Here is a 27,175-nt window from a genome sequence, read left to right as displayed (position 1 = left end):
GACAAAGTTTGATGCCTTAGTTTAACAAAATTATAGTTCATATTCAAAAGAAAAAAGAAAAACTAACCAGGCACGTTTCTCATCTCAGTCAGTAATGTTGCTAATGTGCCTACATTTGATTGATGGGTCTTAGGCTTGTGTATATTGTGCAGGTCTTTTAGCGTCACTACTTTCCCAGTTGACGATAGATCATATTGGAGGAGTTTTTTATTTGCCTTCATTTTAAGCATGCTTTTGACACCTTCTAATGTATTGTCATCTAGTTTTCTTTGTCTGGGCAGATGATCAAACAGATATTTATTAATCTCATGATTGTGAGAACTGTGGGACTCCCTCACAATCAGGTTTTGCCCATCTTTAGTAACGCCAACTTTTATGTTGAAAGGACATTCCATTTGGAAAGTACTGAAATTAGATATATCCTTAATATCATGAATGATTTACAATACAAAAACTCAATGAATCAAAACTAGAAGTAATCGACATAAAAAACCTCGAATGAAACGCGGCAAATTCGATTAAAAACTAAAATTTAAAACAAATACCTTGTATTAGGCCTTTTTCCTGTCGAATTTGTTTGGAATTTTTTCCCACCATGAATGCAGGAAAAATTTATTCTGTTGTATTTTAAATCTTCTTTAATTTTTGTGCTCCCGGTTCTTCTTTTCTCTGCGGCTGCTATAGATTCTGAATTTCTTTTATACAATTGTAAGAAATTTAACGCCTGATAGTTCTGTACAAATTTTTCTAAATCATGATAAGTCTGAAATGTCTTCCCAACAGTTATAATATCACTCTCTTCCATTTTAAGAATATTTACTAACTGAGAAAAAACTGTTCACCAACCTTTATATATATATGTGTATATTTATAAAAATTCTGAGTAGTTTTAATCAATTTATTCACTAATTGCAACAAATTCCGTATATATTTTACGTTTCATTCCCGATCCGACGGCATTTTATTATAAAACCGGATGTAGGTACGCGCAGCCTAGAGACGGCAATTTGACTATTCGTACCCGCATGCGGGTACGCGCAGACACTGCCTTTGCCGAAACCGTTCCGAAACAGTCCCGTTATTAGTTCTTAATTCGTTAATGATACCCACGTCAGAGTCCCGACAATTACAGAATACAATACGACCGAGACCAGACAAAAGCCGTTTGCAATGCGATAGAGCTGACCGTGATAGGATTACGTTCCGTCAGTACCTGATCATCCCGAGTATGCCGACAGTTTTCTAACGGATAACTTCCGTCAGCGTCGGTTCGCTGTCTTGTCACTATCGGATCTCTGTCGGATTACATTCGGTAGAATCGGGACGCAGTCGTGACAGACTCGGTCGAATTTTACCTGGCGAAAGATACAAATCGGATTAGAAGCGGGTTTAGAACGGGATTATCGGGATAAATTCGCTTGGAAACGGTTGAATATTGATGCTTCCTGAACAATATCTGATTGTTGTCGTGATTACATTTTTATTTTTACAAATTTTAATTAAAGTTTGAATTTCCATCCACGATTCATAGGATCTTGATCAGACTTTTAATAAATTTTAATCGGGAATGGTCCTGTCAAGGGCGGCAGTAAAAATCGTGCATGTGTGACCCCAGCTTAACGTAGAAAGTCCCCGACAGAATACAGAGTCTCTATATATTAAAGTAGTATAATCGTAGTTTACATGTAGATAAATGCGAAAAATAATTGTCTTCTCTAAGGAGGTATAATGGTTGTGGTTCTTGCAATCTAAACACCATGATATGAAACGCGAAAAATAATTGTCCTCTCTAAGGAGGTATAATAGTTGTGATTCTTGCGATCTAAACACCATGATATGGAGAACGCTTTGAATGGCTCATTTTTTTCCATTTTTGTTATCCATCATACGATTGGTTGTACTTGTGTCAAATGTTTTACTTATTTTTATAAATATACAACTGGTATGACCCCTTAAATAGTAAACATTTCAAAGAAAACAGTAGACAGAATCAGGGCCGACTTTCTATACTAACATACTAACATAGAAAGTCCCTGACAGAATAAAGAGTCTCTATATATTAAAGTAGTATAATCGTAGTTTACATGTAGATAAACGCGAAAAATAATTGTCCTCTATAAGGAGGTATAATAGTTGTGGTTCTTGCGATATAAACACCATGATATGGAGAACGCTCTGATTGGCTTAATTATTTTTCATTTTTGTTATCTATCATACGATTTGTTGTATTTGTGGATCTTTCAAACCGGAAGTCTAATCTATGACTAAAAGTCCGTCCAATGACGGAATCATATCCGGACTCCTTTTGGTGTCATACCACCAATTAAAAGTCCCTATCTGTTCAACCAAATTTTGCAATTTTCACAGCTTTCTAAATATTTTACCTTAAGTTTAACTTCATAGAAACTAGGTATATCCTGAATTGTACAGGTGTCACCTTTCTGCATGCCAATTTTCAATATACATTCTAAATCATATAAGAAAGAAAAGAGCTTCCGAAAGGAGGTACCACTAAAAATAACCCCTGGTTTTCTGAAAATCTTAAATTAGTATACCATGGAGTGTATTAATCCTCAATTTTAAATGCAAACTCCTAGACAGATAAAATTTGGCTCAAAATGGTCTTAATATATTTCTCTTTCAACAAAAGTTTCATTTCTGAAAATTTATTGGTTAGTTTAGGTGAACAATGACATCAAATGCACTATTTTTTGTCCGAGTAGGCCTACTTTCACATACGTTCTAAATTTGAGGGAGTAATTGGTGGTATGACACCTTTTGGTGTCAGACCACCAATTTAGTGCTTTTGATGTCATTGTTTACTTAAACTAACCAACAAATTTGCAGAAATAAAACTTTTGGTGAAAGTGAAATATATTTAGACCATTTTGAGCCAAAATTCACTTGTCTATGAGTTTGCATTAAAAATTCAGGATTAATGCGCTACATAGTACACTAATTTCAGATTTCCAGAAAACCGGGAGTTATTTTGGTAGTACCTGTCTTTTCAAAATCAGAAATTTCTTACAAGACTTTAAACATTGGTTGAAAATTGGCATGAAGAAAGGTGATACATGTACAATTCAGGATATACCTGGTTTCCTTGAAGTTAAACTTAAGGTAAAATATTTAGAAAGCTGTGAAAATTGCAAAATTTGGTTGAACAGATAGGGATTTTTAATCGGTGGTCTGACACCTTTTTTGTCGTTTTTCTCCCAAAATAACTCAATCTGAATAATCATAGGAATGGATGACAAATGCGACTGTGAATGTTACCTATAGGACACAGAGGCATGATGATTGATTTATTGTGGAAGGAAGAGAAGCGACACACAAAATGAGGGCTTCTCGTTAAATATAATAGATAAGAAGATGTGGTAAGATCTGGGTAAGATTGCCAACTCTCCACAAGAGACCAAATGACATAGAACTTAACAACTGTGAGTCACTGTACAGCCTTTAACAATGAGCAAATCCCATACTGCATAGTCGGCTTTAAAAGCCCCATAAATGAAAAATGTATAACAATTCAAAACAGAAATCTAACAGTCATTGTACAAAATATTGAACTAAAAACAAATATGATATGCAGCAACAAACAACTACTAACTTACAGGCTACTGAATTGGGACAGGCACTTAAAGAAGATGGTGGGATCAAAATATTTCAAAGTCACAAACCCTCCTTCTAACCTGGAACAGTGGTCATGGTGGTGTAACAGTACAATATAAGAACAAACCATAACAAGAATGTTAAAAATTCTTTTGATGCTTTAGATAAATTCAGGCTTTTGATGGTATTTTTGATTCTGTTGACAGCATTGACTTTTCAACTCTTTACACTACACTTCAACACAATCTTTTCAAACAAAAGTTTTCCTGTTTAATTAAATGGTCTTTTGATAAATTTGAATGCAACTCATTTAAAGACTTCTTCTCTAATGAGAGAGGCAATATGTATACTTACTGAAGGTGTGATGAGATGATTGAGGCTTAATTTTCTCCCCCTTGATGATATTTATGTACTTTTCAGCAATGAATTTTATTGACAGGTTGTATGTATTCCTATGGGCACCAATTGTGCCCCTTTAAAAGAGTTTCCTCCACCAATAAAAACTGGTCACCATGATAAAGCCAAAGGGGTAGAAAGTGGCATCAATATATACACCAACAAACAAATAATCATCTTATCATGAGCTTACTCCACTAATAAAAACTGGATGCTTTAATATAGGCATGGGGGCTGTAAGTGGCCTTAAACACCAACAAACATCTAATCATGAAAATTGACTTAACAGCCAAACAAATATGAACACAAATATGTAATCCTGACAGGCTGTCTTTAATTGTCCATATCATTCCATTTGACCATTAGCAATTTCAAAGACTTAACTTCTTCTACATGTAACATCACTGCCTGTTGTGGACATATTAACAAATGATGCTATCTATGACCAATGTTATTTTGGCAATAAAGAAAGAATATACAATATATCAGTTTATTATCATTAACTTTTCTCTGGACATAACAACAACATGTATCTCAATATCTAAATTGACAATAATTCTATATTGTAAATGGTAGGAACTCGTGACGATGTATTACAAAACATTACAATAATTTCACATTTATAAGTAAAATAGACAATGTAATAATACATATGATCTGAGATCAATAGTTTAAAAAAGAAAGAAATTGTTCAAGAACTAAATGCATATCTTTGAGTGTCATATTTCAAAACAAATGTTTTACCAAAATCTATTATAATTCAAATTAAGGGGGTAGACCTTGGTCCAGGGAGATAACTCTTTAATTCAGTGATGCGTTTGTAATAGTGAAGTTTTATTAATGTATTTAAAGCATTAACCTGAAACAGATTGAAAATAATCTATGTATCCCAGAAGCTTAGAACATATTTATGAAAATAGCAGACACAAACGTACTGATGATTTAAAGAGTTATTTCCCTTGACCTAGGTCTTCCACCTTAATGGGTAACATTTTACTGTAAAAAAAAATTAAATTCATACCTATTTTCTGTCCATGCATCAAGATTGTAACATGTTTTCATCTGATATGGAAGCTACTAAAACATCAAGTATTCCTCTTAAACAATAGCAAAACACAGGCTTTTTTTTTTAAATTACAGAGACACGAAATAATTCTAGACGTATATAACATAAATAAATGTTTACCATATTTCCTCAATGTATAGTTTTATTCTGTTTAAATAAATAAAGGAAGGTGTTTCCTATTTCATTAAATTCACAGAAAATTGAAACAAAAGTAAATTACTTTTTAGCACTTTTTAGATGTAGATGCAATTCTTTAATCATATTCATATAATAAATTTGCACAACTATAATATACATAATATGAAAGAACTAATCCTTACTTTTCATGTCACATAAACCCTTTAAACCAATATTTTACACATTGAATTAAGTGGTTCTCTAAATTTTTAAATATATCTCACTAACAGCTCCAAATTTTTATTATATCTTCTCCTGGTTGCCATACTTGCTGATTTGCAACAACGGCTGAGATTAGGTTAACCATTACTACTATGCCTGGCACAGCGGCAGATTCTGGACTTCAGATAAAAGGGGGTTCTTTATTGTCCAATGCAAAATGATATTTTTACAGATCACAGGGGCTGACATGATTCATTCACAGTGTAAAAAATTCTACGTTATGCAAATAGAATCTTTTTAAACATTTTATTTTAATAGTCATTTTGAAGCAGAATTCAAATGTGTCTTTAATGATCCTTAGATGTGGAGTAATGCTATCATGTTACAGCAAACTGCCTTTGGCAATATGAGCTGGAAATTATTAAGATTTGTAGATAGCCAATACTGCAGTAAATTCAAAGGATGTCCTTTACAAGAGTTAGGTATCACTAATTTAGAATGATGGATTCTGGGTAAAGTTTGTTGTTAGGATAGCCATGACAAAAGCTCACACAATGTTTAGGTAAGCTAAAATATTATAACGAGCTGCATATTTTCAGTAATCTGGGGTGATCTGTGGTGGAAAGAGCTGCATATTTTCAGTAATCTGGGGTGATCTAGGGTGGAAAAACAATGACAAACGAACTTACAATTCATTCATATAATGTAAAACACAATCAAATTTGATATTGACATGCTTATAAAAAAAGTCCCTGCTTGGATAGCATGAGATTATCAGTCCATTTCTCAGACTGGTTTATTATATTCTCGCACCTGAAATTCTTATTTTGTAGTACAAATGATTGTGTTCTATAAAAACAGTTGCAAAATCACCACAGCTTAGCCACACGTTTTTTCTTTGGTAATGCCCCAGTTGCTTTTGAACCCCGCAATGTTAATATTGGCATTTCCTGTGTACGCCTTAATCTTTGTCGGGTCAAAGGTCTCTCTGCTTCTGTTTCGCCTTCCTCCTCTTTGATAGGACTAATTAAGTTGACCTCATCATAGTTCAACAGTTTCTTTTTCCTGCAACAATTTATAAAAGTAATGTTATTCTGAATTCTAATATTCTGTGTATGTGCAGCTGAGCATAGACACCATTGACCTTTTTAGAATCTATAAGACTATAGGTAATCTCATTGTTTGTACACCAAAATAAAATTTACGTCAAGTCATCGGACGAATGCCTATTGTTAAGATCATTATAAATCAATCACAATGTTTTGGTGTGCCCTTATGAAAATATTATTCAGAATGCATTAGATTCTTAAACATTGAATTGTCAAAATGGTCTCAAGAGAATCCTGGTACCCATATCTATGTCTATGTTGGATGATATAAATTAATCTGGTACCCCAAATATTGGAGCCAAATAATATCTTGGTATGCCAAGTTCTGATTGTTAGTTAGTTGATTGGTTCATTGGACATTTAAAACCATTAGGGGGACCAAGTTGGTCCAGAGGAGAAGATCTTGGTAAAAGTGAAAAAACAACAAAGGATGCCAAGTGATAGCAATATCTCGCTGTGAGCTAAAAAGGGAATTTCCTACTTTTTCTTTTTCATCAATTATAGTTAAACAACAATGTTGGTGGTTAATGAACAATTTGAGGATTTAGGAGTGTGACTGATAACACAGCTCCTGAGTTTAAAAATTCCTTATTAACCTGGCAGTTAACCCCTGCTCTATCAAAATTTTTAGGTATTGAAAAAAATGAATGAAACCCTCTTACAATCCTCAGTGAGTAATGCCTACCTTCTTAAACTATTCCCCCCTCTGTAAATAATGCTTACCTTCTTGTCTTTTTCTCTTTTTTAACAGGAGGTTCACTTTCAGACTGCACATCAGTTTCTTCAGTTGCAGTGCCTGGAGGTTCCTCGGGGATCGAAAGAGGAATAGAAACATCTGAATCAGATGATCCTTTTCGCCGTCTGCCTCTTTTTGAAACAGATTTTACTGGAGTTCCCTCCCTTGACCTAATTGGAGTTTGCTCCCTTGATGTTGAAGGAAGTAAAATTGATTGTTCTTGAGCAGCAAGCTGTGAAGCATCTTCCTGGAAACTTGATTTACGTGTTCGTGGCGGGGCTGGTGGTGAAAAGATGAAAGATTGAACTTCTGATGCTTCTTTAACTTTGGTAAAATCTGAAAAGTCAATAAATATTTTGACTGTTACTCTATAAATGTAAATATAAAAAAAAATTACTGGATTCATGATTATTCATGGGATATACCATTTTTCATTGATTTTGTGGTTTAAGGTGAAACACAAATTTAAACTGTGACTGGGTGAGTATGGCAATAATAGGAACCCTCATTCTGATATCAGATACACATATCCGTATGCAGCTTTTACCAATATTGCAATAATTACTTGCTTGTTTGTTTAATCCTAAAAATTTCAATAATCACTGCACATAATACCTTCTGAAATATCAGTATCAATTTACAGTTTACCTAGCTTTTAAAATAACTGCCGAAACTTACTTCTTTCCAACTCGAGCATACTTGTTTTTTTATTTTATTTATTTTGCAATATATTTACCTTCAGTAGGGAGATCAACTTCCATTGGATTCGAAAATGAAAACACAGGTGGTACTTCAACGGATTCTGTAAAAACCAACATATATTAAACAAGAGGCTATCAAGAGCCTGAATCTCTCAATATATACTAATGAGAGGCTTTTAAAAAGATGCCATTCAAATGTTTTTTTTGTATCTGTCATGGTTTTATTCAAAAGCAAATAAATACATTTTACTCATTTATTCCATTTTAGCCATAGTGGTTATGTTTCTTGACGTAGAATGTGTTCTTGATCTGAATATGCAACTTAATTTGCCCCAGGGTGTTAAGCATCATCATCATTAAAGGTTTATTACTTGAAGATATCACTGTCAAGCCAATATGAATCAAAAGTGATATCAGCTATAGGTGTCAATAGGAAAGCAACCCAACAACAAAACTAGGGGATAGTAGTGGGAACTATCACAATTGACCCCCCAGGGAGTAACAAAGTTCATTTATATTTTTGCCCATAATCATCAATAGTTTCTTCCATGTACACAACACATATTATATTAGTAGGTTCCTTTTGAAATTGGATAAGAAGTTGAGATATCCAGTAGCCGAGGGGGGCTACTTTTGAGATATCCAGTAGCCGAGGGGGCTACTTTGAGATATCCAGTAGCTTAGGGGGGCTACTTTTGAGATATCCAGTAGCCGAGGGGGCTACTTTTGAGATATCCAGTAGCCGAGGGGGGCTACTTTTGAGATATCCAGTAGCCGAGGGGGCTACTTTTGAGATATCCAGTAGCCGAGGGGGCTACATTTGAGATATCCAGTAGCCGAGGGGGGGCTACTTTTGAGATATCCAGTAGCCGAGGGGGCTACTTTTTCCACAATTTTGAATATCAAAATACATACAATATCTCATTTGCTGGTATTTTTTTATTCACAAATATTTCTATACCTATCATTTAAATAGCTTTCCATATGGAGTTGATTTTTGGTAAATGTATATATCATGTATATGTGACTACTATAATGAGTTACAGATCAAGTTTATGTTTGTTTTTTTTTAGCTAGCTGGGTCATTTGTGTTATTCAAACACATATAGTTTACATATTTATGGCACATAATAATTCATTCATAATTCATCCATCTTATTTTAATACGAAGGGAAGTTAATCATACCACATTTTCTTTATAAAGTTAACCATATTACCTGTTTCAGATAAATCCGATGTCTCTGTTTTATCCTCATTTCTCTTTGACCCTCTAGAAGGGGTAGTTGATTTTCTACCTCTTCCGCCTCTCGTTGGTGTAACAGTACTCTTTTTCTGAAATTAAAGATAAACATATAATGAAAACAGAGACTGTATTGGTAAATTAAGTTCAGAAAACCGAACTCTCTTCATAAGTTTCACATAGGACTCTGTTTCACTTTCAAATGCTGAGTACATATGTTAATCTCTTCCGACAATATTTACTGTGGAGTGATGAATATTTGCTTGTACTAATTTATGTGTTTTTTGTATGTAGGAGACAAAGAGTTTTGAACAATCTGTATGTGATTGATTGGTGTTTAATGCCACCTTCAGTACTATTAGCTTTCATGGCAGTCAATTTTTATTCTAATGCAACAATTGTTTGTAACGTTCATTTTGATTGGATAACGTCACTTATTTACAAGGCATCAATTGACAATTGATGATATGGGACGTATGCTCAAGCGCAGACAGCATATGACAGATTTTAAATACATGTTTCATTAGAATGGAGATAACAATATTGTATTTTAAGCTCCGACGGCATCAATTGGGGATTTGATGGTCGAAAATATCTGTTTACTGTCTCCGCTACTGGGTCGCAAGTAAATTTAGCTTTTATTTTGTGGGTTGTGTTGGTGTTAGAATAGTATGAATGGAACAATTGAGTTTTTCGTTAAAAAATTAATACATTTTGATTCACCGTTTACGTGACATGAAACCAAACAGGAAACCAATCTTTATTTTCTTTATTTTGCACAATATAATTCAAAGACATAAATAAACACCATTACTAGTGTTACTTGCTTCATGTTAATATTTAAAATCTATTTTCAATGTTATATTAAAGTTTTTTTTAAGCCTGACAGGAAACCATAAGAAACCGAAAGCATTTTTTTAGTTTTATTTTATGCAAAATCTGCTTAAAATAATCTGAACAGTATACCTTTTCTTAAAATCCATCTTAAATGTAACAGAATTATAAAACTCCTAAATATGTGCTTGTTTTGAAATCAATTAGTACAATTTATTCAAAATTTTCCATATTGATACAGGATACCATAATCGTTGTATCTTGATGTTTAAGCCCCAAAAATGTATTTATATTTGTTTTTGATATTCCAGTTATATACAACTTATTCCAAATCATTGGCAATGTAACATTCTTTAAATCAAGTAAAGAAAAAAACATTTAACTTGGAATTAAAATCTTTAAAATAGGCACAATGTGATACTTGTGACCTGTACACCATCTACATGGTTTCCACATTTTAACCTACTTTAGTGGGCTAAAATCAATAAAGTACTTTCTTTCAAGTCATGCATGGTAAAAGTTTACTTCTTCTTTGACAAGTTTATTGCGTTTCTGATAAGTGTTTGCAGAACATGAATAAAAAATATTTAATTAAAAACTGTGACAAAGATTCCAACTTTGTACATTCCAAGTGTAATGGTATGTTAACATGTATTTTTTTATTAAATTATATTTATTCACCTAAAATATCCAGTAATATTTACTGCTGAAGTTAAATCAATCCAACGAGCATTGGTACAATGATAAGAGACGTAATTTCGATTGATTTTTCCAAGGACTCTTCACGTCATTATCGGGAAACGAAATGTGTTCTAACGTCTGTCAAATATGAAATCGATTTTGTCAAGTCATTGGGCATTTATTTGCTCACAGGATCGTATGTAACATTATGCACGTAGGAAAAATAACAGACCACCAGCGCAATCTCTTTGACAATTGTATTTTCCTCTTTTAAACAAGACGAAACAAGTCTACAGATTATGTTTGCTAACATCCCGTTGGAAACAAAAACAATGTTTAGACCTAGTATTTCGTACATCCGGCCGTAATGGCGTTATCACATGTTAGTCACATGTTTCACGTATGACCGGAAATGATTAGAACTTAAGGACAAAAACAATTTTAATAAATAACTGGACTTCTGTTACGTGTGAAATGTAACGCATAACGATTACGTAATTTTCTTACTTAATTATTACGAAGATCAAAACAAGAATGTAAATCATCTCGGATTTACCTGTTTGAACATCTCGCGAGAGTTCATTTTTGCATATTGTTTTTAAGAATTCTATTACAACAAAGCAGATTACACCATCTAAAAATTGCGTTACGAAATCGGACACAAAAATCACGCCACTGTTCTTACATCTGCTACATAAATACTTAGAGTTCTCTGCATTTTCTTCTCACTATTCTTATTGGTCGATGTTCTTTGTTATTTGAAAGCAAAAGTTACGAATTTGCCGGTGACGATTATCTATAAATCAGTCAGCGTTATGCTCTTCGGAAGCAAAAAGTAACGCGAGAAAGGACACAAAAATACGATTGTAGAATCTTTGAAATTCGTATATTTTATTTTTTTTTCTAGGGAAGAGTAGCATACACTTGTATGTTGATAAAAATAATGGCATCTTTAGATGTAGTTACAACTTTTCTTACAGTAATTCACATTTTATCACTTTTCTATAGTTATAGGAAACGGAGCCCAATAGCAAATTATGGTCCATATATTGCAACCACCTGTTGGTTTAAAATTGAATAATAACAAATCAATGTTATTCTAAGCTATTGAGTAGTTTTTTTTTTAAGTTAGATTATCTTTTTACAATATTGGACTTTCCTTACCTTATTTTTACTTGGTGAATCCATTTCTGAATCTGGTGGGGTCAGTATTTCTTCATCAGACTGCATTTGTTCTTCCTGCTTGAAAGTGACAATAGTTACAATAAAAGTTAATCACTGTAGATTCATTTATTCACATGGGTACCAATTTTCATGAAGTGAGGAAAAATTGTATTTTCATGGATATTATAGTTTGTGTATGTGGCAAAGCCTGTTGCACATCATTCGACCTTTAAATTTGTGGTTTATTTATACCTAGGAAATCTGGTATCCATCGAATAATATTAGTTACACAGTGTGCTAGTGACCTAATAGAATTTACATGGGTCAGAAAATTCTGTATGGGTGAGAGCAAAGATGTCATATTACGTCACCAGTAAACTGTCAGTGTGTAACAAATTTATTTTACCGACTTTCTGATGTTTTATTTAGACTAATTGGCATATAAATGGGATCAAGTCTTCAATGTTTAGAACCTTCTTCCATTGGTCTAATATAGTATAAATACATAAACATTTGCCTTCAATAACAACTTGTCTCATTGGCACTCATACCACATCTTCTTATTTCCATTGTTAGCCTTAATGTGTTTTTTGCATTTATTTTCAGTCTTTTATCATCAATTTCTTCATCTGTTATTTTGGCGAAGCGTTTTGAATTTTTCTTCAACACCATGTTATTTTTATAAAGGGATACAGCACAGAAATGCACACAAACCCCATATCAAATATACAGGGTTTTACAGGAATTTTAAAAAAGAACTATCTGTATATTTATGTTTATGATTTAAAGTTTAAAATTGTTTTTTGATGCATAATTTTCTGCAGTTGGGTGACAGTGGCGGATCAAGAACTTTTCCTAAGAGGGGCCCACTCCAGTCATGCTTCAATGATTCCCTATATAATCAACCAAATTTTTCCCACGAAAGGGGGGGCCCGGGCCCCCCTGGATCCGCCTATGCGTGACATTGACAATGCATAAGGTTGATTTCAAATTATTGAATACTGTTAATTCAGAAATTATTGCGTGTTTTTTTTTTTAATTGGAATAATGTGACTGAGTGAGTATTGAAATAATAACTTATATTGGGTAATCTGATCAATTTATCTGTACATGCTGTATGCTTTCTTTCCTGAAATCACAATAATTGATTTTGCATTTTCGTCCTTTCTTTAATAATCGCAGTAATAATTTTTTGAATTAACAGTAGCTTGCTGTATTTATTTTTAAAATTGTAAAGGAACATTACCTGATCTATAATGTCAATAGGAATTTCATCCTCATCCTCTAACATGGGTGACTGTGACCTTAATGACCTCCTTGATGACAAACTTTCATCAGAAACAGCCGACAGTTGTCTTGATGCTACTGATCTCCTAGAAGGAGACTTGACCTCCGTAAATGAATCTGTCTGCTTTTTCCTCCTACCAGGTGATTTCTTCACATTAATTTTGTCATTGTCTTCCTTATTTGTATTGTTTTCAGACACTAAATGTTCACTCTCGGTGTTATCCTCATCTAAAATCTTTGTGCCTTTTTTTCTTCCTCTTCCAGGAGATTTAAGAATGCTGTTGGACTCATCTCCATCTTTTAAAATACTTTTTCTTCTCCCAGGAGATTTTGAAACAGATGACTTACTTTCTTCAATTGTGTCAACACCTTTTAAAATACTTTTTCTTCTCCCAGGAGATTTTGGAAAGGTTGACTCACTTTCTTCAGCTTTCTCAACACCTTTTAGAATACTTTTTCTTCTCCCAGGAGATTTTGGAACTGATGGCTCACTTGTTTCAATGTTAGTTTCACTGTCAGCCTTTAGAATACTTTTTCTTCTCCCAGGAGATTTTGGAACGGATGATTCACTTTCTTCAACATCTTTTAAAATACTTTTTCTTCTCCCTGGAGATTTTAGAACAGTTGACTCACTTGTTTCCATGTTAGATTCACTGTCAGCCTTTAAAATACTTTTTCTTCTCCCTGGAGATTTTGATTTTTTTCTTCCCGGAGATTTCGATGCGGATATTTCAATTTTCGAGTGTTCTGGTGATTTACTTTTGTTCCTTCTATTACTTGGTGATGTCATTCCTTTATAGTCGACAGTTTTTGTACTTCTACGACTTGGTGATTGCACTTTTTGTAGGTCTTCTTCTTCAGAGACGCCTTGTTCTAAATTTTCTTCTTCAGCTTTTTTTGTTCCTTTTCTACGGCTGGGTGATTTTACTGTTTCTATTTGAACACTATCAGCTATTCTAAGACTCTGTCTACGACTAGGAGATTTTGAATTAGCATCTTCATCCTGAGGACCTTTTCTTCCTCTTCTAGCAGGAGATTTAATAACAATGTCACTTTCTATGACCTCAGATTCAGTGTTTAGAACACTCTTTCTTCTTCCTGGAGACTTAGGTGGTTCTTTGATGACTTCTTTCTTTTTACGGCCAGGTGATTTAGAAACAGGCAATACAATTTCTGCTTCTTCAACTGTTGACATGGAGGACAAACGTCTTGAAGACCTGCGTAATTCCAAGTCACTAGATTCGATCAAAGAATTCATTTCTACTTTCTTTTTACGGCCAGGTGATTTAGAAATGGGCAATACAGCTTCTTCAACTGTTGACATAGAGGACAAACGTCTTGATGATCTACGTAATTCTGGCTCTTCTGACAATGAATCACTCCTTGTTCGAGGTTTGTGAGGACGTGAACTTTTATCAGTTGATTTTTTTTCGTCTAAAACTTCATTATCAGAATTATCTTCATTTTCTAACAAAGTAGAAAGACGTTTTTCATCAAAACAACTTTCCTCTATTTCTATCAAGGGAGGCAATTCAGAATCTCCTCCACTAACTGGTTCCTTGTTGTCCTGTCCTAGTGAATCACTGTCTATCTCTTTCTCTGCATTGTCAATATCAGTAGCATCTTCATCATTTAGCTGGTCACCATCAGGCAAAGTATCTTCTTCCTCTACATCAATACCAGTTGCTTGTAACTGGTTCCCGTCTTCATCCTTATTATCTTCTGACTCGAGAGCATCCTTTGACAAAGAATCAACAAAACTTGAATAGACATTGATCAAGGCTGCTTCCGATTCAGAATGACTTGACTCCTTTAGGCTTGAACGAATCTGACCATCATCTACATCCATAACCTCATCTTCATCACTCAACTCAAGATGTAAATTTTCATCTTCTTCTCCAGTAGTTGTAACTTTGGCTTCACCTCCAGAAACTGATGAGTCCTCCTCTTTCTCAAAAGAAGATAAAACTAATGGTACATTTTCGTCATACGAGATGTGAGTCTCCTCTTTATCTGAGCTAGTAACATCATCAGAAACACTTTCAACCGAAACTTGAATACTTTCCTTTAAACCCGAACTACTATCTGGAATTACAAATTTTATGGAAACGGATCGATTTTTCTTTTGAAACAATCTCTGTGGTTTGAGTTCTCTGTCCTCCATTGCATATTCCTCTAGATCTTCTTCTTGAGCCAGATCAGTTATTCTGTTCTCAATCTCGTTGATTTTGTCATCTAGATCTTCATCTGAAGACAAGCTATCATCAATCTCGTGTATCGAATTTCCGTGTTCTACAACCCCACCGAACGAAACCGCCTTTTCATTATTTGTGTTAACATCTTCCTCATCTGTGTCATCAATTTCTATTGGTTCACTGGATTGAGTAGCTGTTTCTATTGATTGACTGTTTCCACTGTCCATCTCCACAAATTTCACCCGAGGGCTACGTTCTTGTTCGGGGAATTCCTCATCTGGGAATTCAAACTTTGGCGGCATCATTCCTCTTGCCGGTGATTTTGTCAACTTGACTGTAGGAGATCTTGGTGCAGCGGTAGTTTTAAGTGGACTATGTCTAAGTTTAACGGGACTGGTCAGCATCACTGACTTTTTAAGAGAAGTTACTTGAGCAGGAGGGGCTGGAGGCTGTTCAAGGAAGTTAGGTCGTTCATCAACCTCCTCAGTACTGCTGTCTTTAGCTTCCACTGAAAAAAGAAATATACTATGTAATAGTTTTGATGATAGCATACTTTTTGTCCCTTTAGTACATGAAGCTAAATTTATTCTAAAATAAATTTCAAATATTGTGAACTTTTTTAATGCCTACATAGGTAACAATTTTTGTGGTTTGAAGAAAAGTCGTGTTTTTGTAAATTTTGCCAAATTTTTCATAGATAACCCTATGAGAAATTTATACTTTATTGAATATCTAAATTTGTGGTTCATCATTTCAACAAAATCCATGAAAATTGGAACCCAACAAAGAAAAATGATTTAACAGAGTTCTATGAACAGCCACAGGTGAGTTAATCTGACTGGTTAAAGCAAAATCTTTAAATTGATGTTATTGTCCATTTGACTTCTATAACGTAAGGGTACCCAAATTGCACCTATTTAGAAAAAAATAGCAACGGAAATCTTACAAGTTTGTGTATAGTAAGTTAACTTAAAATCAATAATCAAAACTATAAAGTGATGATAATTTTCATTGGTGTCCTTTAATATTCAAATCGGTATAGTCACATGGTACAAATAAACAAACATTAATGCACATGTATGTTGTTTTTGTTTTGGTTTAAAGGCCGTTACACTACTTATACTTACTCCATCTGGTAATCAACACTTCAAAAAATAAAATTAACATAGAGACCTAATGGGAAACTTTTTTAATTATTGACCAAAAATTATGAAATTAAAAGTCAGAGTTCGTATATATCATATATTAACATACATCAAGGAAAAAATTATTAATTTATAAAAATGAGTTTTTAAGAATTTTTTTCTGCAAATATATAGAAGTCAAATGGACATAGCAGTTTCTACACCACATTTTCAATGAAAATCCCTTTAAGGGCTTTTGGACATAAGTTCTCCATCATTTATGGTTGTCTGACCATTTGATGTATGCAAAATAAATCCTTAAAGTTAATTAAATTTTGGTTGTTTGGGGGTTTTGAAAGACACTATCTGACCTCCCCCATCCATTTAAAAAGATTAACACACAAATAATTTTTAAATTCCCTCAACACCCAGATTAATAGAATAGCCATTAGAATTACCCTCTGCTTCAGACTTCTTAGAATAATTAAATGTTATATCTTTGTCCACTATCATGACACTATCATCAGTTTCTGTGTCTTCCTCAAGTGATCGCTGTTCATGGCTGGTATTAGGACGCTCCGTTTCATGGAGTGGTGGTCTCTGTAGTATATCCAAAGTTGATTTATGTTTAGGGGACCTTGATATACTGAAAATAAATAAACCACAACATTAACTATAATACGTGTCCATAAGACCTCATAGGGGACCTTGATATACTGAAAATAAATATACCACAACATTAAATATAATACGTGTCCATAAGACGTCATAGGGGACCTTGATATACTGAAAATAAATAAACCACAACATTAACTATAATACGTGTCCATAAGACCTCATAGGGGACCTTGATATACTGAAAATAAATATACCACAACATTAAATATAATACGTGTCCATAAGACGTCATAGGGGACCTTGATATACTGAAAATAAATAAACCACAACATTAACTATAATACGTGTCCATAAGACATCATAGGGGACCTTGATATACTGAAAATAAATAAACCACAACATTAACTATAATACGTGTCCATAAGACGTCATAGGGGACCTTGATATACTGAAAATAAATAAACCACAACATTAACTATAATACGTGTCCATAAGACGTCATAGGGGACCTTGATATACTGAAAATAAATAAACCACAACATTAACTATAATACATGTCCATAAGACGTCATAGGGGACCTTGATATACTGAAAATAAATTAACCACAACATTAACTATAATACGTGTCCATAAGACATCATAGGGGACCTTGATATACTGAAAATAAATAAACCACAACATTAACTATAATACGTGTCCATAAGACGTCATAGGGGACCTTGATATACTGAAAATAAATAAACCACAACTTTAACTATAATACGTGTCCATAAGACATCATAGGGGACCTTGATATACTGAAAATAAATAAACCACAACATTAACTATAATACCTGTCCATAAGACGTCATAGGGGACCTTGATATATTGAAAATAAATAAACAACAACATTAACTATAATACGTGTCCATAAGACGTCATAGGGGACCTTGATATACTGAAAATAAATAAACCACAACATTAACTATAATACCTGTCCATAAGACGTCATAGGGGACCTTGATATACTGAAAATAAATAAACCACAACTTTAACTATAATACCTGTCCATAAGACATCATAGGGGACCTTGATATACTGAAAATAAATAAACAACAACATTAACTATAATACCTGTCCATAAGACATCATAGGGGACCTTGATATACTGAAAATAAATAAACCACAACTTTAACTATAATACCTGTCCATAAGACGTCATAGGGGACCTTGATATACTGAAAATAAATAAACCACAACTTTAACTATAATACCTGTCCATAAGACATCATAGGGGACCTTGATATACTGAAAATAAATAAACCACAACTTTAACTATAATACCTGTCCATAAGACATCATAGGGGACCTTGATATATTGAAAATAAATAAACAACAACATTAACTATAATACGTGTCCATAAGACGTCATAGGGGACCTTGATATACTGAAAATAAATAAACCACAACATTAACTATAATACGTGTCCATAAGACATCATAGGGGACCTTGATATACTGAAAATAAATAAACAACAACATTAACTATAATACCTGTCCATAAGACGTCATAGGGGACCTTGATATACTGAAAATAAATAAACCACAACATTAACTATAATACGTGTCCATAAGACGTCATAGGGGACCTTGATATACTGAAAATAAATAAACCACAACATTAACTATAATACGTGTCCATAAGACATCATAGGGGACCTTGATATACTGAAAATAAATAAACCACAACTTTAACTATAATACGTGTCCATAAGACGTCATAGGGGACCTTGATATACTGAAAATAAATAAACCACAACATTAACTATAATACATGTCCATAAGACGTCATAGGGGATCTTGATATACTGAAAATAAATAAACCACAACTTTAACTATAATACGTGTCCATAAGACGTCATAGGGGATCTTGATATACTGAAAATAAATAAACCACAACATTAACTATAATACGTGTCCATATGACGTCATAGGGGACCTTGATATACTGAAAATAAATATACCACAACATTAAATATAATACGTGTCCATAAGACGTCATAGGGGACCTTGATATACTGAAAATAAATAAACCACAACTTTAACTATAATACGTGTCCATAAGACGTCATAGGGGACCTTGATATACTGAAAATAAATAAACCACAACATTAACTATAATACATGTCCATAAGACATCATAGGGGACCTTGATATACTGAAAATAAATATACCACAACATTAAATATAATACGTGTCCATAAGACGTCATAGGGGACCTTGATATACTGAAAATAAATAGACCACAACATTAACTATAATACCTGTCCATAAGACGTCATAGGGGATCTTGATATACTGAAAATAAATAAACCACAACTTTAACTATAATACGTGTCCATAAGACGTCATAGGGGACCTTGATATACTGAAAATAAATAAACCACAACATTAACTATAATACATGTCCATAAGACGTCATAGGGGACCTTAATATACTGAAAATAAATAAACCACAACATTAACTATAATACATGTCCATAAGACGTCATAGGGGACCTTGATATACTGAAAATAAATAAACCACAACATTAACTATAATACGTGTCCATAAGACGTCATAGGGGACCTTGATATACTTAAAATAAATAAACAACAACATTAACTATAATACGTGTCCATAAGACGTCATAGGGGACCTTGATATACTGAAAATAAATAAACCACAACATTAACTATAATACGTGTCCATAAGACGTCATAGGGGACCTTGATATACTGAAAATAAATAAACCACAACATTAACTATAATACGTGTCCATAAGACGTCATAGGGGACCTTGATATACTGAAAATAAATAAACCACAACATTAACTATAATACGTGTCCATAAGACGTCATAGGGGACCTTGATATACTGAAAATAAATAAACCACAACATTAACTATAATACGTGTCCATAAGAGGTCATAGGGGACCTTGATATACTGAAAATAAATGAACCACAACATTAACTATAATACGTGTCCATAAGACGTCATAGGGGACCTTGATATACTGAAAATAAATGAACCACAACATTAACTATAATATGTGTCCATAAGACGTCATAGGGGACCTTGATATACTGAAAATAAATAAACCACAACATAAACTATAATACATGTCCATAAGACGTCATAGGGGACCTTGATATACTGAAAATAAATAAACCACAACATTAACTATAATACGTGTCCATAAGACGTCATAGGGGACCTTGATATATTGAAAATAAATAAACAACAACATTAACTATAATACCTGTCCATAAGACGTCATAGGGGACCTTGATATACTGAAAATAAATGAACCACAACATTAACTATAATACGTGTCCATAGGGCGTCATAGGGGACCTTGATATACTGAAAATAAATAAACCACAACATAAACTATAATACATGTCCATAAGACGTCATAGGGGACCTTGATATACTTAAAATAAATGAACCACAACATTAACTATAATACGTGTCCATAAGACGTCATAGGGGACCTTGATATACTGAAAATAAATGAACCACAACATTAACTATAATACATGTCCATAAGACGTCATAGGGGACCTTGATATACTGAAAATAAATAAACCACAACATTAACTATAATACGTGTCCATAAGACATCATAGGGGACCTTGATATACTGAAAATAAATAAACCACAACATTAACTATAATACGTGTCCATAAGACATCATAGGGGACCTTGATATACTGAAAATAAATAAACCACAACATTAACTATAATACGTGTCCATAAGACGTCATAGGGGACCTTGATATACTGAAAATAAATAAACCACAACATTAACTATAATACGTGTCCATAAGACGTCATAGGGGACCTTGATATACTGAAAATAAATAGACCACAACATTAACTATAATACCTGTCCATAAGACGTCATAGGGGACCTTGATATACTGAAAATAAATGAACCACAACATTAACTATAATACGTGTCCATAAGACATCATAGGGGACCTTGATATACTGAAAATAAATAAACCACAACATTAACTATAATACGTGTCCATAAGACGTCATAGGGGACCTTGATATACTGAAAATAAATAGACCACAACATTAACTATAATACCTGTCCATAAGACGTCATAGGGGACCTTGATATACTGAAAATAAATGAACCACAACATTAACTATAATACGTGTCCATAAGACGTCATAGGGGACCTTGATATACTGAAAATAAATTAACCACAACATTAACTATAATACGTGTCCATAAGACGTCATAGGGGACCTTGATATACTGAAAATAAATAGACCACAACATTAACTATAATACGTGTCCATAAGACGTCATAGGGGACCTTGATATACTGAAAATAAATAAACCACAACATTAACTATAATACGTGTCCATAAGACGTCATAGGGGACCTTGATATACTGAAAATAAATAAACCACAACATTAACTATAATACGTGTCCATAAGACGTCATAGGGGACCTTGATATACTGAAAATAAATAAACCACAACATTAACTATAATACGTGTCCATAAGACGTCATAGGGGACCTTGATATACTGAAAATAAATAAACCACAACATTAACTATAATACGTGTCCATAAGACATCATAGGGGACCTTGATATACTGAAAATAAATAAACCACAACATTAACTATAATACCTGTCCATAAGACGTCATAGGGGACCTTGATATACTGAAAATAAATAAACAACAACATTAACTATAATACGTGTCCATAAGACGTCATAGGGGACCTTGATATATTGAAAATAAATAAACAACAACATTAACTATAATACGTGTCCATAAGACATCATAGGGGACCTTGATATACTGAAAATAAATAGACCACAACATTAACTATAATACGTGTCCATAAGACGTCATAGGGGACCTTGATATACTGAAAATAAATAAACCACAACATTAACTATAATACGTGTCCATAAGACGTCATAGGGGACCTTGATATACTGAAAATAAATAGACCACAACATTAACTATAATACCTGTCCATAAGACATCATAGGGGACCTTGATATACTGAAAATAAATAGACCACAACATTAACTATAATACCTGTCCATAAGACATCATAGGGGACCTTGATATACTGAAAATAAATAAACCACAACATTAACTATAATACGTGTCCATAAGACGTCATGATTAGATTGATCAATCACTACATTCAAAACTTGAGGATACAAATTTTTGTAGAGAGACGAAATATAGCATTTTTCTTGAATATTTGATTTTGTGGTTTTTCCATATTTTTTCATACAAGGCAATAGAAAATTTGTTATTGAACATTTAAATTTGTTGTTAACCTAAACCCATGAAGTATTGATAATCACGGAATAATAATGAAATCAACAGAATGAGTTTAATTGAAATAGAATTTTCTACATTTTTTTATTTACATGTAAATAAAACATTTCAGACATAGACATTTTGTACTAAAAACTATTTTTCTTATAGAAAAATGCAAATGGATTGTTTTCAATTATAAACAAACTATATGGATCTTCGACTGCTGTTAAACACTTAATCAGTACTCTGTGGTCTATATATGTAATTCACCACTAGATAATAAATAAATAAATAATTGTGGATTCATTTATTTTTTGTGGGTATCCATTTTGTGATGATTGAGGAAAAAAATAATTTTGGTGGACCTAAGTTTGCATACCAGCCTAGAGATATTTTATTTTACCTCATTGAACTTTAAAATTGGTGATTCACATATAACCTACATCTTTCATTTTATTACATAAATAAGGCTTTTAGTTTTCTCGTTTTTCTAGCTTTGCTCATTGTTGAAGGCCGTACAGTGCCCTATAGTAATTAATGTCTGTGATAGTTTTGTCTTTTGGGATAGTTGTCTCATTGGCAATCATACCACATCTTCTTTTTTTATATAATCTACAAAAATTGGCTACAAATACTGAAAATTTAGAAATTTTTGTGGTGTTTTTACTATTCAGTATTGTGGAAAATCGCATATAAAAACTCCTTAATCACATTTCAGATTTTGATAACACTATTAGTATACACCATTCCCTAAGTTTACAGTTATGAAACTCATACTTATGTCAATTGCTTATGGATGAACTAAGGTGAGGTTAGGTGAAAATTAATAAATTAAGAATTTAAAATTGTTACTATAATCTGGTAGAGCATTATTTAAGGATAAAAAATAAGCTAAAAATGTTGATAGGTCATGGACCTCCTTTTCGCAATATTTGAGATTTAAAATATGGCGGGAAAAGGCAGATTCAGACTTTTACCTTATATTTGCATTGGTATTATTTGGGTCTCAAAACAAAAGAAAGAAAATCAAGAATCTTTTAAAATTTTGGTAAATGACCTTTCATGTGCTATTAAGGAAGTACACCACTAATTCATGGTCCCATTGCTTTCTATGTTAAATTCCTCCGTTTCAAGAAGGAACACCTCTTTTGTTTTAAGTTCAAATAAAGTGGCAATCATTGCATTTCAAAGCAACACTTTATGGTGTCTTCTACTGAAAAAATCAACATACCTTACATGGCATATAAGAAAAAACTGGTTCCCGGAACTTCGGATGTACCAGAGTAGGTACTTCAAATCTGACAAACAGACAAAATGAACCCTCTTTTTAAAATTTGATGCAGTTTTTTTAATATTTATAATTAAAAGTCCAAAAGTGTTATACAATGATCACCAGTCCTTCAGCTTTCATTTCATACCAAAAATACCTAAATATTCTACATATTTTGGAAGTAACACTCATGCGTAGGAACTATTTTGTGTTAAATATGTACTTCTTTCTGGTATGTGCTTTCTGGCCGGGCCTTAATTAGTGGTGTTACACCTATAACAGAACCTAACTTGCTATATTGACTTGAGCATTACTTTATTTCATTCTATGATTTATTTCAAGCATTAAAAAACATATAAAGCTTTAGTCCAAATACTATTTTTCTAATTGGACTGGTAGTAACATATGGGTTATTCAAAGAAAACTGCATATGGATATTACCAATGGAAAATATACTTTTTTTATTCTCAATATCATTGTTTTATGTATTAATTTTTATAAGGAAAGATATGTGCTTACCAATAGTCATTTTTTTATCAGAGGTTCTTCATTAAATAAAAATATATTAGTCCAAACTTAGGACATAAATGAGAAAATTGTCCCCCCTTTTTTCTTTAAATTGGAAAATTGCTTTTGTTTTGTATAAACCATAATTCTGTGGTTAAACATAGATTATTAAGAGCAATTTATATATCACTCAGCTAGATAACTTGCTAAACTGGTTCAAAATTGCATGTACATTGAGATTTTAGAATTCTTATATGAGTATATACCATATGCCTAAATTGTAAAAGGCTACCATAAGAAAAACAATAAAACTTGAAAAATCATATGATTATTTTGACCAAGAGCTATTTTGTACCATACACAAGTCATAAAATGCATGTTTTATTGATTTCAATCACAAAAAATGCAAAAATAAGAATTTTGAGTCAAGTCTTAACTGCATGCATGTTGTATGACCATAAAAGGCTAAAATACTTGAGTATGCCAATTAAAGATCTTAAATTTCACATAAACAGGATGGTTCACCAAAAAAAGATGATAAATCATGATTACTAACATCAAATTTGAATTATTTTCATTGGAATAGGTACAACTTCAATAAAATGGATTTCTGATGATTCTCTGTAATAGGAAGTACACCACTAATTCATGGTCCCATTGCTTTCTATGTTAAATTCCTCCGTTTCAAGAAGGAACACCTCTTTTGTTTTAAGTTCAAATAAAGTGGCAATCATTGCATTTCAAAGCAACACTTTATGGTGTCTTCTACTGAAAAAATCAACATACCTTACATGGCATATAAGAAAAAACTGGTTCCCGGAACTTCGGATGTACCAGAGTAGGTACTTCAAATCTGACAAACAGACAAAATGAACCCTCTTTTTAAAATTTGATGCAGTTTTTTTAATATTTATAATTAAAAGTCCAAAAGTGTTATACAATGATCACCAGTCCTTCAGCTTTCATTTCATACCAAAAATACCTAAATATTCTACATATTTTGGAAGTAACACTCATGCGTAGGAACTATTTTGTGTTAAATATGTACTTCTTTCTGGTATGTGCTTTCTGGCCGGGCCTTAATTAGTGGTGTTACACCTTAAAGGCATAAGAAACCTCAAATTAAAAAAAATATGCATATGTTTTTTTATAACTAAATGGAAGCAATTTGCTGACATATTTTCCGTATGCATAGTGACCCAAGCTTAACCCTCCTTGAAAAAATCCGGTGAACGCAATACGCATGGATCTGTCATTGAAATAAACAAATATCTGATTATACATGTTAAACACGTGCTCAATACCCATGCTTTTTGTGATTTGTTTACTATAAGGTGACAATCGGTAAAACTCAGCTTCAAAACACGACATTTAATGAGCAGCCATATTTATTAAATCATATCAAACAGAGAGAAGAAAAAAAATGATGATCATATGATATATTTGCGAAAATAATGATAAATTCGTGCACAGATGACTAATTTTATGATGTATACATGCATTGGTTCAAGAATTGGACAAACATTATTTTTCACCACTCACTTGTTTCATATGACTTATATGAAAAAATAACTAAGTGTTATGGGGCAAAATATTTTACTTTGTATTTTATGGAAAAACAATAAGGAGTCCGAACATTTGACACAAATTCTAAAACCTCACCTAAGTACATCCTTAAAAAAAACCAATAATACATGCACACAAAAGTGCCTGAATTTACAAACATCTGGTAAAATCAGACCTACCTTTCTGGAGTTGGGCTTCTATCTTTCACTGATTTTGGACTTGGTGGTGACCTTAGTATTGATTTGTGACTTTTTAAGCATGATTGTGGTGTTTTGACCTTTGTGACCTCTGCCTGTGGCTCTACGAATCTCAGTTGTTTTGGTGTTGCTGGTATTGTAGCTTCTCGGAAGGAAACAGAACGAGGAGTTCCAGGTGCTGATATGACTGGTACTTCTTCACAAACTATTTAAAAAAACAGCACAACATAAATTCTCAATTTACAGCTAATTTCTGAACACTTGTACAGTAAAACTTTGGAAGGCTTGCTTGCTCTGTTTGTTTAAACATTAATTTAAGCCATGTAATTAACATTGACATTTCAAACAATAAAGTAGGCATATTTTAACCAGTATATCTTATATTTAATTTTGATTGGACATTATCACAATAACAATTGTACTTAATACAAACAAAGCAAGCAAGCTAACTAAAGTCTTGCTTTACATGTATTAGGAAATTAGCTGTACAAAATATTGTTCTTTTGATATTACATTTCAAATTTTTATCTGTAGCTACATTTTGTCAGTCATAGAATGGATGATATTTAGTAACATGCTTTCTGAACTAATTTCAGTAAGGAAGTTTTTCTCTTTACCTAATGTTATTTCTCTATATAACTGTAACTACTGTGATTTCACAAATACTTAACCCATAGGAAGGAAAATATATTAGAAATAAAGGGCTGCACTTTAGCGCATGATACATGCATTTCTCTCAGTTTCACCAAAGTTGCATAAAATCCCCCTTTTTTTAGTATAAAAATTCATTACTTAAGAAAACGTAAAATCTAAAATTTATAAAAATGGAAAGAGAGCTTATGTCAATTGACATAAACAATTTATCAAAGTTGCATAATATTTTGTGAAAGTGTTAGTTATTGTCCCAAAATTGAAAAATCACCCCTTTTTTAAGCATAAAAATTCATAACACAGAAATGTAAAATCTGAAATTTATAAAAATTGAAAGGGAGCTTATGTAGGATTAAATAGTGTCCCCCATGAAATAATGTCCCATGGACCAAATTTAACAGATATGACCTATGAAATTTGGTCCAGGACATAATTTTATTATAAAATATTGTCCACTTCTATGTAAAAGTGTCCCTTGACAAAAGATTCTATTGTGACCTTCGTTGGACATTTTTTCATAGTTAAATCAGAGACATATAAATTG

The 27,175-nt window shown here is 32.8% G+C and overlaps 1 protein-coding gene across 4 annotated transcripts in view; it reads right to left on the bottom strand.

The window, feature by feature from the left end:
• Positions 1-4,484: 4,484 nt before the first annotated feature.
• Positions 4,485-27,175, bottom strand: part of LOC134692142 (protein ELYS-like) — a 79,378-nt gene continuing 56,687 nt past the window's right edge. For 3 of the 4 annotated variants that reach the window (XM_063552577.1, XM_063552576.1, XM_063552579.1), the window contains 8 exons: positions 25,963-26,185; positions 16,943-17,130; positions 13,125-15,868; positions 11,879-11,956; positions 9,177-9,291; positions 7,995-8,060; positions 7,246-7,594; positions 4,485-6,478 (listed from right to left, as the gene is read on the bottom strand). In XM_063552577.1, the coding sequence (XP_063408647.1) occupies positions 6,283-6,478; positions 7,246-7,594; positions 7,995-8,060; positions 9,177-9,291; positions 11,879-11,956; positions 13,125-15,868; positions 16,943-17,130; positions 25,963-26,185 (3,959 nt within the window). In that variant the 3' untranslated portion in view covers positions 4,485-6,282. The remainder of the gene's footprint in view (positions 6,479-7,245; positions 7,595-7,994; positions 8,061-9,176; positions 9,292-11,878; positions 11,957-13,124; positions 15,869-16,942; positions 17,131-25,962; positions 26,186-27,175) is intronic. The other variant, XM_063552578.1, reaches the window with a different exon arrangement.

This window comes from Mytilus trossulus, chromosome 12 (assembly GCF_036588685.1).
Source record: "Mytilus trossulus isolate FHL-02 chromosome 12, PNRI_Mtr1.1.1.hap1, whole genome shotgun sequence".
Lineage (NCBI taxonomy): Eukaryota > Metazoa > Mollusca > Bivalvia > Mytilida > Mytilidae > Mytilus > Mytilus trossulus.
Note: the sequence above shows the minus strand (reverse complement) of the source record. Positions and strands in the feature narration are given on the sequence as shown.